Source organism: Mobula hypostoma, chromosome 14 (assembly GCF_963921235.1).
Source record: "Mobula hypostoma chromosome 14, sMobHyp1.1, whole genome shotgun sequence".
Classification (NCBI taxonomy): domain Eukaryota; kingdom Metazoa; phylum Chordata; class Chondrichthyes; order Myliobatiformes; family Myliobatidae; genus Mobula; species Mobula hypostoma.
In genome coordinates this window covers 2783378-2798873 of record NC_086110.1, presented here as the reverse complement: position 1 = coordinate 2798873, position 15496 = coordinate 2783378, and the positions used below count along the sequence as shown (strand labels likewise).

The window sequence follows — 15496 nt, the reverse complement described above, 5'->3', positions numbered from 1 at the left end:
TAAAATAGCACTGGTGCAAATGCTGCAGACTCCACTTAATGTGGATTTAAAATTCTTGCTGGCATCTCTTTGTCCAAGGTCCTTTACTATGCACATCACAGCAAGGCTGATGTCAGTTTTCATGCAACATGCTTTTTCAATCGCACTGCTGAAATTGCTGAATCACGCTTGTCTGATTAGGAAACAGTGAGGAGACACCTCCACGGAACCAGCCTGTCACAGTACCACACGCACAACACCTGTGCTGTTTAAAATGGCAAGGAGCAACTATTTTTGTCTTTGTTAGAGCGTCAGATGTACTTGCCCTTGAATGTTTCCAAGGGTACTGTCATGCTCATGCTAGCCAAAAAAGAGCTGGCCTTCATAATGCCATCTTCTTCCACAGGGTGTATAAGCTCCTCAATATTCACTAATTCTCCCAGTACAATTTTCTTTTCCTCTCATGGCAATTCTCCCAACTGTTGCTTACACCTCCCTCTTTCTAACTGTTTGTTACACATCAGCCTCCATCACCTGCTGTCGACTTTCACTGCTGCCACTTTTGTTAACCGGTCTCTACTGCTCTCCTTCTTCTCAAAGAGCCACCCTTCTGCTCTCCCTGCTCTGCCCCACGCTGTCTTTAAAGTGCAATACATTTTATCCAGTTCTGAAGAAAGGTTGTTAAGCTGATATCTTCACTCTGTTTCCCTCTCCAGAAGCACCACTTGGCCTGATGAGGGTATCTAACAGTCTTGTTTCAGTTCTCCCAAGGAGCCTGCTTTCCTAAAATGGCTTCTGGTGTTCCATTCCCCTTTTGCTAGCTACTATTATATCACACCTCTCCATCTGACTAACCAGTGATATTCCCCATCGCTCCATCTCACTAATTAATGTTAAAGCACAGCTCTACATCTCACTAACTAATGTTATACCACTCCTCTCCATCCACTAGCTAATGTTATTACCACACCTCTCCATCTCACTAACTAATAATATACCGCACGTCCCCATCTCATCCCCACTCCCTGGATAGTTTCTTAATTCTCTGACACCTACACATTGTATATCTCTTCCTTCCTTTCAGATTCTCATTCTCTGACTATCCTCCTTCCTGCCGGACTGTAATTCCTGGATATCTTTTTCTGCTATTCTGTCTCTGTTACTGGATAGATTTTTTACTTGTTCATTGTCTGTGAGCATTCAGGCATTCTAATTGAAAATTAAAGATTAGTTTTATTTGTCACATTTACACCAAAACATGTTGTGAAATGTGTCATTTATGTTAAATCAAATCTGCCAAGTGTCAACTACAATTCCAGCGCCAACACAGCATGCTCACAATTCGCTAACCCTAGCCATGCATCATTGGAAGGCAGGAGGAAATTGGAGCACCCAGAGGAAACCCACAAAGTCTGAGGGAGAATGTACAATCTCATTAAAGGGAACAGAAGGAATTTATCCCAAACTTCCAGCTGGCATTGTAAAGCAATACTCTAACCACTTTGCTAACCCCAAACTTCCAGCTGGTACTATAAGGTAATGCTCTAACCACTGTGCTATTCCCAATCTTCCAGCTGGCTCTGTAAAGCGAATCTCTAACCACTATTCTAACTCCAAACTTCCAGCTGGTGCTGTAAAGCAAATCTCTAACCACTATTCTAACTCCAAACTTCCAGCTAGTACTGTAAAGCAAATCTCTAACCACTATTCTAATTCCAAACTTCCAGCTAGTACTGTAAAGCAAATCTCTAACCACTATTCTAACTCCAAACTTCCAGCTGGTACTGTAAAGCAAATCTCCAACCACTATGCTATCCAGCTTTTATTGCGCACCTGTCTGTGAAATGAAGGGCAGTGAAGATGTCAGTCATGTTCCTCAGTGTTGCCTCTCTAAGCCAGTACCTTTGAGATGAATTGGATGTACTGTATACCTACTGAAAAAGCAAACGTGTTTGTCTTGAAGAACTTGTCACTAATTAACTGTGCATCCTGTACTTTTTAGAATCGTGTTGGCTAACAAAGGTCCCGGAGCACTAGAGTACTCCTGGAAGGTGCTGATGAACGGACGTGGTAGAGAAGACCACTTTCAAGCAGCTACATCAGTGTCTGGCACAGATACACTAATGGGGGAGGAATATGGTAAAGCATCATGCCTCATTTCTTTTAGCCCAAGGTTCTTCTGAATGGTATGACCAAAACATGTCACTCAGCAGCCCAACATCTACCAGAATAATCGCTGGAGAAGAAATTAGTCTAACACTATCCTTATCTAGCCATGTTGTTCTCTTTCCCTATCAGCTTGTGTCAGCAAGGGGAAGACAGATCTGTATATAACCTGGTGTGTGTTCCTGTTCCAGTCATAGAGTAATAGAGCAATACAGCATCGATACAGGCCCTTCAGCCAATCTGTCCATGCTGACCACAGTGCCCACTCAGCTAGTCCCAATTTCCTGCCTTTGGCATATATCCCTTTAACCTCTGCCACTCCATGTACCTGTCCAAGTGCTTCTTAAATTGTACCATTGTACCTGCCCTCACCTCTTCCTCTGGCAGCTCGTTTCATAATCTCACCACTCCCTGCAGTGAAAAAGTTGCCACCTTCTCGTCCTCTCATCACAAGTCTATGTCCCCTCACTTTGGACTCCCCTACCCTGGGGAAAAGAATCAGTATCAGGTTTAATATCACTGGCATACTGTATGTCGTGAAATTTGTTGTTTTGTGGCAGCAGTGCAATGCAATATGTAAAATCGAACTATAAATTACAATAAAACAAAAGAACATTTATCTAGACCAAGATGGATGACACGGCACATATACAGTAACTCAATACAACACATACAGTAATATAGCCACAAATAATAAAATGTATTCCACAAGACTGACATTTGGTTTAGTATAAGATGCATTTCCGTCACAAGTTAAATGGTATAATGCTACTGGCACGTTGTAAGTGATAAAACCTGGGTGGTAGGAGGAGTCCAATAGTCTTACAGCCTGGAGAAAGAAACTGTTTCTCATCCCAACCGTCCTTGTCCTGAAGCTATTGTACCTCCTGCCAGATGGTAGGGTCAAAGAGGATGGATGGGAGGGATGCTTGCCAATGTTAAGGGCCCTGCATACATAACACTCCTCAGATGGGTGAAAGAGAGACCCTGATGATCTTCTCAGCGGTCCTCACAATCTTTTGTAGGGTCTTGCAGTCAGATGCCTTGCAATTCCCGTACCAGACGGTGATGCAGCCACAATGAGAAGAGGACATGTCCTGAGTGATGAATCCCGCCTTTTAAGGCATCACTCCTTGAAGATGCCTTTGAAGCTGGAAGGCTAGTGCCAATCATGGAACTGGCCGAATTTGCTACTCTCTGCAGCTTTTTCCAATCCTGAGCACTGACCCCTCCATACCAGGCGGTAATGCAACCAGTTAGAATGCTCTCCGTGGTACATCTGCAGAAATTGACTAAAGACTTTAGTGATATATCAATTCTCCTCAAACTCCTAATGAAATATAATCACTGACATGTCTTCTTTGTAATTACATCAGTCTGTTGGGATAAGAATAATCTTCAGAGATGTTGACACCCAGGAACTTTAAGCTGCTCATCCTCCCTGAAATTAATAAAACATAAACAATTGTACTTCTTCACGTCAATACACAAAATAAACAATCATAGTCTGGGTTCAAAATCACATGTGAACTTCTGGGGAAATGCCTTCTACAAAAGCTATTTAGAGTCAGGTGTTCCAATCAATGAATGCTGAAGGAGGTGAAAAAGAACCCACGAGTAACAGCAAAAGACTGTTTAGAACTCAGAAATCTTTAGAACTTGCTATAAATTCTCGGTCATGTGTCCACTATAAGAAAAACACTGAACAGGAATCGTGTTCATGGAAGGACACCATGGAGGAAACCATTGCTCTCCAAAAACAGACATTGCTGCATGACTGGAGTTTTCAAAATGTTGCACAGTGCTGCTGGGACAATGTTCTGTGGACAGGTGAGGCAAACATTGAGCTCTTTGGCAGAAATGCATACCACTAAGTTTGGGAGGGGGAAGGGCTCTGCACTGCAACACCAAAACCTCATCCCGTGGTGGAAGGAGCATCAAGGTTTGGGGCTGCTATGCTGCCTCAGGGCCTGGACAGCTTGCAATTGTTCAGGGAACAATCGATTCAAAATTGTATCAGGACTTTTTACAGGAAAAGGTCACAGTAGCGGTCTAACACTTGAAGCTTAATAGAAGTTAGATGATGTAACAAGATAATGATCTGAAACACAAGAGTAAATCAATAACAGAATGGTTTAAAAAGAAGGAATTGTGTGTTTTGGAATGGCCAAGTCAGAGTCCAGACCTTAACCCAATTGAGATGCTGTGGCAGGCAAGCTATCCTAGAAATATTGATGAACTGAAACAGTTTAGTATGGGGAAATGGTCTAAAATTCCTCCCTGCTATTGTGGAAAGTCTGATTAGCAGCTACAGGAAAGGCTTGTGGAGGATAGTTCTACTGAAAGAGTTTCTACCAGTTATTAAATACAAGGGTTCACATACTTCTTCCAGCCTGGACTGTGAATGCTAAAACAATATGTTCAATAAAGACATGAAAAGTACAATTATTTGTGTGTTATTAGTTCAGGCAGATTGTATTTGTCTATTATTATGACTTGCTTAGAAAAATAGGACATAGAAAATCTACGGCACATTACAGGCCCTCGACCCACAATGTAGTGCCGACCATGTAACCTACTCTGAAAGCTGCCTGGAATTTCCCTACCGCATAGCCCTCTATTTTTCTGAGCTCCGTATACCTATCTAAAAGTCTCTTTAAAGACACTATTGTATCTGCCTCTACCACCTTCACTGGCAGTACATTCCATGCACCCACCACTCTCTGTGTGAAAAACTTACCTCTGACATCCCCCTTGTACCTACTTCCAAACACCTTAAAAATATGCCTCCTCATGTTAACCCTTTCAGCCCTGAGAAAAAACCTCTGGCTAGCCACACGATCAATGCCTCTCATCATCTTATGACAGCTCTATTAGGTCACCTCACAGCCTCCGTCACTCCAAGGAGAAAGGGCTCAGTACACAACCTATTTTCATAAGGCATGCTCCCCAATCCAGGCAACATCCTTGTAAATCTTCTCTGCACTCTCTCAATAGCATTCAGATCCTTCCTATAATGAGGTGACCAGAACTGAACACTGTACTCCAAGTGGGGTCCAGCTCATGTCTTATATAGCTGTATCATTACTTCATAACTCTTGAACTCAATTCCATGGTTGATGAAGGCCAACACACCATATGCCTTCTTAACAACACTGTCAAACTGTGCAGTAGCACAGCCAAGAGTCTACACTGCCAAGAGTCTTACCATTAATATTATATTTTGTCTTCAGATTTGACCTACCGAAATGAACCATTTCACACTTATCTGAGTTGAACTCCATCTGCCACTTCTCAGCCCAGTTCTGAATCTTATCAATGTCCCACTGTAACCTCTGACAGCTCTCCAGATTATCCCCAACACCCCCAACTTTTGTATCATCAGCAAACTTACTAACCCACCCTTCTACTTCCTCATCCAGTTTATTTATAAATATCACAAAGAGGAGGGTCCCAGAACAGATCCCTGCAGAACACCACTGGTCATCTCCCTCCATGCAGAATACAAACCATCCACAACCATCCTTTGCCTTCTGTGATCAAGCCAATTGTGGATCCACAAAGCAAAGTCTCCTTGGATCCCATGCCTCATTACTTTCTGAATGAGCCTTGCTTGGGGAACCTTATCAAATGCCTTCCTGAATTCCATATACACTACATCCACTGCTCTACCTTAATCAATGTGTTTTGTTACATCCTCAAAGAATTTAATCAGGTTTGTAAAACATGGCCTACCTTTGACAACGCCATGCTGACTACCCCTAATCAGATTATGCCTCTCCAAATGCTCATAAATCCTGCCTCTCAGGATCTTTCCAAAAACTTACCCACCCCTGAGGTAAGGCTCACTGGTCAAATATCCTGGATTATCTTTACTCCCTTTCTTGATCAAGGAAACAACATTTGCAACCTTCCAATCCTCTGGTACTTTTCCTGTCCCTATTGATGATGCAGATATCATGCCAGAGGCTCAGCAATCTCCTCTGTCACCTCCCAAATAGACTGGGGTATATCTCGTCTGTTCCTGGTGACTTATCTAACTTAATACCTTTCAAAAACTCCAGCACATCCTCATTCTTAATGTCTATACACTCAAGTGTTTCAATCTGCTTTAAGTCATCCCCACAATTGCCAAGGTCCTTTTCACTGGTGAATACTGAAGCAAAGAATTTATTAAGTACTTCTGCTACCTCCTCCACTCCATGCACATTTCCACTCTCACTCCTAATTGGTCCTATTCTCACACGGCTCATCCTCTTGCTCTTCACATACTTGTAGAATGCTTTGGGGTTTTCCTTAATCCTGCTCTCCATGGCCTTTTCATGGCTCCTTCTAGCTCTCCTATTCATTCTTGAGCTCCTTCCTGGCACCCTTATGATTTCATCGAGTTCTAACAGTACCTAGTTTCTTGAACCTTTCATAAACTGTTCTTTTCTTCTTAACTAGATTTTAGATCTTTTACCCTAGCATCCTTTCCCTGCCTCAATGAACATACCTATGCAGAACACTATGTAAATATTCCCTGAACATTTGCCACATTACTGCCATGCATTTCCCTAAGAACATCTGCTCCCAGATTATGTTCTCAAGTTCCTGCCTAACAGCACCCCGCTACTCCAATTAAATGTTTTCTAAAATGTTCTGTTTCTATTCCTCTCCAGCTCTATGGTAAAGGAGACAGAGTTGTGATCTCTACCTCCAAAATGCTCTCCTACTGAGAGATCTGACACCTGACCAGGTTCATTTCCCAATACCAGATCAAGTACAGCCTCTCCTCTGGTTAGCTTATCTACATATTATGTCAGAAAACCTTCCTGAGCACACCTAACAAACTCCACTCCATCCGAACCCCTTGCTCTAAGGAGATGCCAGTCAATATTAGGAAAGTTAAAATCACCCATCACAACAACCCTATTATTATTGTACCATTACCAAATCTGCCTCCCTATCTGCTCCTCGATGACTCAGTTATTATTGCAGGTCTATAAAAAACACCAGTAGAGTTATTGCCCCTTTCCTATTTCTGACTTCCACCCTCAATGACTCAGTAGACAATCCCTCGGTGAGTTCCTCCTTTTTTGCAGCCGTGATACTATCAGTGATTAGCAGTGCCACTCCACCACCTCTTTGCCTCCCTCCCTGTCCTTTTGGAAACATCTAAAGCCTGGCACTCTCAGCAGCCATTCCTGTCCCTGAGTTATCCAACTCCCTGTAATGGTCACAACATCATAGATCCATGTATTGATCCACGCTCTAAGTTCATCCACCTTGCTTATGATACCCCTTGCATTAAAATAGACACATCTCAAACCATCAGGCTGAATGCTTCTTTGTGCTATCATCTGCCTATCCTTCCTCATAAACTCCCTACAAGCTGTCATTATTTATGCCCCATCCTCTGCCTCTTCACTTTGGTTCCCACCCCCTTGCAACCCTAGTTTAAACCCTCCCCACTAGCATTAGCAAACCTCCCTCCAGGATATTGGCTCCCCTCCAGTTCAGGTGCAACCCGTCCCTCTTTCCTCAGAAAAGGTTCCAATGATCCAAGAACTTGAAACCATGCCCCTTGCACCATTTCCTCAGCCACTCATTTATCTGTTCTATCTTCCTGTTCTGACATTCACTAGCTCGTGGCACTGGAGATTACCACCTTGGAGGTCCTGCTCTTCAGCTTCCTTCCTAACTCCCTAAACTTGCTGTGCAGGACCCTGACACCTCTCTCCTGACTTGTGTCATTGGTCCCAACATGTACCATGACCTCAGGCTGTTTACCCTCCCCATCAAGAATATTCTGAGACTGCTCAGAAACATCCTGGACCCTAGCACCCAGGAGGCAACACATTATCCTGGCGTCTCTTTTGCTGCTGCAGAATGTCCTATCTGTCCCCCTAACTATCGAGTCTCCTGTGCCTGTGCTCTGCCTGACTTCACCCTTCCCTTCTGAGGCTCAGTGCCGATCACAGTGCTGCTGCCTTGCCCAGGTAAGTCATCCTTCATAGCAGTATCCAAAAGGGTATACCTGTTGCTGAGGGGAATGGCCACCGGGGGACTCTGTACTGACTTCTTTCTCCCTTTATCTCTCTCAGTGTTCACCCAGCTACTCCCCGAATTCTGCACTCTGGGTGTAATCAGCTGCTCAAAAGTCATTCTATCAATTGCTCTGCCTCCCGGATGATCCCAAGTTCATCCAACTTCACCTCCAGCTCCTTAATGCAGCCTTAATGCTGGAATTGGCTGCATTTCCCGCAGGTGTAGTCATCAGGGAGTCTATGAGGATCCATGAGTTCCCACATCCTACAGGAGGAGCATTCCACTGCCATATCTGCCAATCTGCCTGCCCCGTACAATCTTCTAACCTGTCTCTTTGGCCTCAGCCTATTCCCAACAATGGCTGCCCCAACATCGATGAAGATCAGACCACATTTTATGAGTAATTAATGCAGTAAACCAGATAATTGGAAAGGGTTTACAATTTTTTTTACAACTGTATATGGTTAATGACAAGATCCTTACAATGTACAGAGTGATGTTGGTATGCTTTCTAAAAGTGAACCACAAAAGTGAATAGGATGGTGAAGAAGGCGTACGCATGCTTGCCTACATCAGATGGGCACTGAAAATAAAACTCAGCAAGTCACTTTGCAGCTGTATAAAACTTCATTAAGCTGCATTTGGAGTATTGTGTGCAATTTTAGTCATGCTACTACTGGAAATGTGTGGAGGCTTTGGAGAGGATGCAGAATATTGTCACCAGGATGCTGCCTGGATTACACGGCTAAACTATCAGGCGAGGTTGGACGATCTTAGATTGTTTTCTCTGAACCGGCAGAGTTTGACAGGTGTAGCTTAACGTATCATCATGGTTAGCACAGATAGGCTTATTCCTGTGTTGTATTGCACTATGAAACCAAAGCAGTGTCTTCTGTACCTTCACTGGGTATTACTGTCATCCCTGAAGCACAAGTTGGACACTCTGTAGCTTGCATATCAGTCACTATCCCTCCCTCAGACACATGCTCTGCTGCCTGTGGGTCCCTATCCTTTCTTCTCATGCACTGTGCCATCACAGATCCAAGGGAGGACTTGTGCCTACAGGAAGCCATATCTTTTTCCCCCCATATGCAAAAGATATTACATATATGTAATATGTATATTACATATTATATAATATACACAATACAAACCCATAACAATGAAGCTCACCTCTACTAAGTGAATGGAATTCTTACAAGATTGGATTGCTTTCACTTTTAGATCAAGGTGGCTGTTTCAATGGCTTGGTGAATTAATGCAGAATGTGGTGGGAACTGAACACTCTGTCAAGAAGTCTGTGATTGAATTTCATTAGCCTGCCATTCTCCTCTGGCCAATTGTTAAGTGCCACGATTAGGTGTAGGTGGTAGCAAATATAATTATAGCTAGAACTGCTGACCATAATTACTGCCCCGTGAACCTTGTTACAAAAATATCACTGTCAGGAGGGATTGTACACAATGCCTCCCCAACTCCTCTCCCCTAATTGATTTGCCTTTTCCTTCATCAGTTATTCAGTCTGATTACAATTGTGTGTGACTTGGATACTAATTCTGGAAATGAATTCCATAGCCTCATAACACTCTTTCCTATGTCTCTCCCAGATACACTTTTGTCTCACACATTCCCTCGGTCTTAGCTTTCTCAATAGCATGCTGTGCCTATTGTCTTGTTTATTAATTATTGTACTGCCTTGCACTGTTTTGTGCACTTTATGTAGTCCTGTGCAGGTCTGTAGTCTAGTGTAGTTTTTGTGTTTGTTTTACGTTGTCTAGTGTAGCCTTGTTCTGTCTCACATAGTCTAGTGTAGTTTTGTGTTGTATGTAGCACCAGGATCCTGGAGGAACGTTGTTTCATTTTTACTGTGTACTGTACCAGCAGCTTATGGTCGAAATGACAATAAAATTGACTCGACTTGACTTGACTTCCCTCTAACTAGATAGAGTAGAGTGGATGTGGAGATAATGTTTCCAATAGATCAGTCATGATGGAATGATAGTGCAGACTCAATGGGCCAAATAGCCTAACTCTGCTCCACTTTTCATCATTTTAAACATTTTCTATGATCATCAATTTTCAAAGTAATTTTGCCCATTTCAGGAATCGCACGTGAACTGTTTTGTGGTCTGTCTAAGGCTGCGTTCAATGTTCTTGCAGCAATGTGGTACTCAACACTTGTTCACAGTAATCTGTCTGATGGAAACCTTACGGTCTGGGAAGGGCTCATCAATACCACTTTGTTGTGATATAACCAAAGATCCCATTCATCTTTCAAATACTCTGATCTGTATGTCCAGAAAACTCTTTGCCCTTCTGCACTAATTCATCAACTTTCTTTCAGAGTAGAAATCCTGATTTATTAACAGAAGAGTTTCTGCTGATGCTGGAAATTTTGAGCAACACACACAAAATGATGGAGGAACTCAGAAGGTCAGGCAGCATCCATGGAGAAAAATAAACAGTCAATATTTTGGGCGGAGGTCCTTCATCAAGACTGGAAAAGGAGGGGCAGAACTTTCATCTTTAGCCCTTTACCCATCACATTCCAGCTTCTTACTTCATCTTCATCTCCCATCCACCCACCTTCCTCCTCACCTGGTCTCACCTATTACCTGCCATCTTGTACTCCGTCCCCTCCCCCCACCTTGTTATTCTGGCTCCCTTTCCTTTCCAGAACCAATGTAGGGTCTCGGCCCCAAAAATCTACTGTTTATTCCCTCCATAGGTGTTGCCTAAGCTGCTGAGTTCCTCCACCATTTTGTGTGCATTACTGGTTTATTATTTTTTTCTGAAATAAATCTTCACTTGCTGTCATGAAATTATATTTGTTAATGATCTCTGTGACCCATTCCACAACCTTTCTCTGAAGTTTTGCTTGATCTGTGGGTGTATAAATTAATTGTTTACTCTGTTGCATGTGTAGGATTAACTTCAATGAATTCATTGATTGCCAGTCCACTGACTAAATCCATTCAGGCCACCAGCAGGGCCAGCACTGCAGCTGAAAGCACTTCCACTCAGATCCCTGTGGACCTCAACAACTCACCTTTCACAGTGGAGCCACCTAGTGGAACAATTGCAGCAGCAGGGGAACAAGAATTCAGAGTCAAGTTTGCACCATTGGATGTTGGCGAATTTGAGGCATCGCTCATCTGCAGGTAAAGGCTGTCACCCTCTTCATTGAAATGTGAGAACATAAAATAGTATTGCATGGTACCAGCCCTTTGGCTCACAATGTTGTGCCAATCTTTTATCCTAATCTAAAATCAATCTAACCCTCCCTCCAAATAGCCTTCCATTGTTCTGTCATCTATGTGCCAATATAAGAGATCATTAAATATCACTAATGTATCTGCTTCTGACACCACTTCTGGCAGTCTGTTCCATGCGCCCACCACTCTCTGGATAAGGAAAAACCTACCTCTGATATACCCCCTAATATTTACTCCATTCACCCTTAAATTATGCCCCCTCATATTAGCCATTTCTACCATTGGGAAGTCTCTGGCTATTCACTCTATCTATGACTCTTATCATCTTGCACACATCTATCAAGTCACCCCTTGTTCTCCTTCACTCTAGAGAGAGTGCTTTACAGTACCTGGGTTCAATTCCCACTGCTACCCGTAAGGAGTTTGTACGTTCGCACCGTGACAGTGTGGGTTTCCTCGCATTGCTCCGGTTTCCTCCCACAGTCCTAAGACATACTGGTTGGTAGGTTAATTAGGCATTATAAATTGTTCTGTGATTAGACTCGGATTAAATCGAGGGTTTGCTGGGTGGTGTGGCTCGAAGGGCCGAAAGGGTCTATTCCACACTGTATCTCAATAAATAAAACTAAATTAAAAAAAAGAAATTCCTCCTCATTCCCTCTTCACATGTCTTGCTCAGGATCATTAATTTTCGAATAAGACCACCTCCCACTCCAGTGAATATAACCCCAACTTCCTCAGTGCTTCTTTGTGCATCAACCCCCAATCCTCATAATTGATCCAGTGATCCTGCTCTGAACAGTCTCACACCATATAAAGATTTATCAAAGCTTGAACTCCAATGCCTTGTAATAAAGGACAGCGTAGTTTTAATCTTCTTCCTGGCAGCCGTAGAGAATGTGGCTTTAGGGCTAATGCCTTGCTATGTGAAGAGCAAAATACTGAGTGGTGGGTTAAGGTTCTGTAGGGACCCAAATAAGTCCCATTTCAGTGCTTCATTCTGGGTGTAAATGATCTTTGAGCTGAGTCAGTTGTCATGGATGAATTTTATGATATTTTACTGGCAAACTGAATGGTCACTGGAGCACTTAGAAAGTGTTAACTCTAACTTCTGGCAAGCTATTCGGCTTATTGTGATTGTGTACTACCTAATACAGGCCTGTTGGGTGTATTGAGTGTGTTATGTGCAAAGTGACTGAATACAATAGACATTTAGTTCAGAGTAATTCATTAAGTATAAGTAAAATCACTGATAAAATTGACCATGTTTGCTATCTGATTAACTGTCCATGTATCACAATTTTTCCCAAATAAGAAGTCTGTTTCTGGGTGTGACTAAACCAAGGGAACGAAGGTGGTACTGTAACACATCTTCCGTTTCCATCCCTTGGATTTCAAGATATAGCCTACATTAGGGTTTGACACACTGCCTGAGGGGGAGAAAACAAAACTCCGATAATCCAATCTACTTTATACTTTGACATGCCTCACCAATTATGTTGGTTGTTGGCTTGTCTTTTAACTTGAATCAGTTCTCTCCTCCCACATGGGACCTTCAGCAATTGTTGGGTTTGACAGTGTACCAAAGCAATGCAGTGGGGTATCAAGTGTTCCTTTCACCGATTAGGACTCCTCTTTCATTCAGTACAGGTTGGAGTACCAGTACTAAAGTGATGTAGTTTTGTATTGTCAGTGTTTGGAGCTAATTGAACGAGTGATGTCTGTTCAACACAGCAGTTGGGGCAGGATGAGACCATTCAGACCTTTGAGTCTATTCTACTCTTCTGCTGGATCATGGCCAATCTGCATTATTCCGTCTGTTCCGGAATAAGTCTGGTGTCCAGACTTATGAGCTCAATAGGTGCCTGCAGATCCCCATTACCCTGTATGACAGGTATCCTAGTGTCACTATTGACCAGCATCTGTGGAAAGGAAAATGTTTTAGGTCAGAATTCTGATAATGGATCTCCAATTTGAAATGCGAGTTCTGTTACTCTTACCATGAATGCTGCCCAATCTGCTGAATGTTTCCAGTGTTTTCTATTGCTCAGCTCCTTACATTCAGGGTTAGAGCTTCTGGCACTGATGTCCATGCAGCCTGTTTGATTAGGGTCCAGTGAAAATGCTGAGAGAAAGAAGCTAGTATGATGTTTCCTACTATCCTAACCCCATCAAGGTACACTGGATGAAGTGGTTGAGGCAGATAGTGTGGTATAATTTAAATGGTACCTGTATAGGTACATGGAAGGGTGGAGCGTAAATATGGGCCGAACGAAGGAAATTGGTGTTACTATGGTTGACATGGACTGGTCAGGCTGAGGATCTTGTATCCATGTTGTATGCTCTCCAACTTTGAAACGTCACCTTGAGTTCTCGTGCGTCCTTTCAAAGTTAAGGTTAACTGGGTTTTATTCAACACTGGCTTCGAAGTGAATAACTACATTGGTTTGTTTCCCTGCATCATCCACAAGTCCCACTGATATACAGTGTACTAGGGAAACCTCCATCCTTCACCGCTTTTCAGATCTCAGTGGTGCCACAGGACTATCCTCTCTGAAATCTCATTCCCATTTGTCATGACTGTGAGCTAAGTTAGTGCTATAAATAAATTTTCCCTTGGCACATTTCTTCATAATTAATTTCAGTCATGCAGTTTAAATTATAATCATTTCTCGTAAAAGTAATCAGAGCTTAACCTGCATTGTCCTAATTAATTATTAGGAAGTTAGATAAGCTTCAGGTTATTTATAGCAGTTTCTCACTGGTGCTCATTTAATGTGTTTTAAATTTACAGTGTGGTTAAGATTCTCTTGAATGCCTACGGCAAAGAAGCTGTAAAAGTAAATGGAATCTGTAATGAGGTTCATATCACTGTCTCAAATAATGAATGCCTACTGACATTAGAAGTTAGAGTAATTGCATTCAGTGAAACAGCCAAAGTCCACTCTGTCTGCCTCTTCCACACCCTTTATTTTCAATTTCTCTTTCAGTCTATTCTAAGGATATTGAAATAAAAGTCCCATAATGCATGGGAGCCCTCTAGAAGCTGGATCAGTAGCTCATTCATTTCTATGCAGGTGGAAGTAGGCATCAGTCAGGAATAGCAAGGCACAACTGTTCCAACTTGCACTTTCCAGCAGGTTTTGGATAGCAGTTAGGACACTATGAGCAGGGAGATTGAAATCATTCAGAGAAACTCAATGTGCACGTGTGTGTGCACACATGCACTTGTATATATGTTCAGTATTTGTGCAACCACAGATGCACAAACATGTAAGCCCTCACGCATGTGCACATGCATATACTTGTACTTACAAATGTGCATATATACTGATATATGCAGACACACTCAAACTTCACACAGGTATCTCTCTCACACATATGCACACCAACATGTAACATTCAGGTCTTGCTCCCAGAGAGTTGGTAAAAGCCACAGTATTCAGAGCCTATTAATTGCTATGGATTATACTTCTGTTGGCTTGTGCACATGAAGAAGATTGATGCTGTTTGTGATATTCTCTGCTCCTTGTCTTTCCTCAGTATCCCAAACTTAAAGATGGACTCACAAGGTCATGAAATAGCCGTGAGAGGCCGCAGTCTCCTACCATACTGCCATTTTGAGCTGGAAGACTCCAATTACCTCAGTAGTCACAGGCGCAACCCTGAATTAAGTGGCCCATGGAATACCCACCCAGGGATACCTCTTGACCCCAACACACGTGTAATCGAGTTTCAAGCTGTGGGACTGAATACAGTCAATCAGAGGTAAGCCAGAATGATGTCAAATGATATCAGTCCTGACAACACACACAAAATGCTGGAGGAACTCAGCAGTCCAGGCAGCATCTATGGAAAAGAGTAAACAGTTGACATTTCGGGCCAAGACACATCGACTGTTTACTCTTCGCCATGGATGCTGCCTGGCCTGCTGAGTTCCTCCAGCATTTTGTGTGTGTTGTTCGGATTTCCAGCATTTGCAGATTTTCTCTTGTTTGTGATATCGGTCCTGATGTAAGATTTATCCCGAAATATCAGCAGTTCCTTTCCTTCTGCAAATACTGCTTGATCTGTTGAGCTCTTCCAGCAGATTGTGGTGTTGTACC

General features: G+C 42.7%; 1 protein-coding gene across 1 annotated transcript in view; it reads left to right on the top strand.

Annotated features, from left to right (window-relative positions):
- hydin (HYDIN axonemal central pair apparatus protein) overlaps positions 1–15496 on the top strand; it is a 977428-nt gene that overhangs the window by 806797 nt on the left and 155135 nt on the right. Inside the window, exons 68-70 of the mRNA XM_063066586.1 lie at positions 1982–2118; positions 11102–11336; positions 14934–15158. Coding sequence (XP_062922656.1) covers positions 1982–2118; positions 11102–11336; positions 14934–15158 — 597 coding nt within the window. The remainder of the gene's footprint in view (positions 1–1981; positions 2119–11101; positions 11337–14933; positions 15159–15496) is intronic.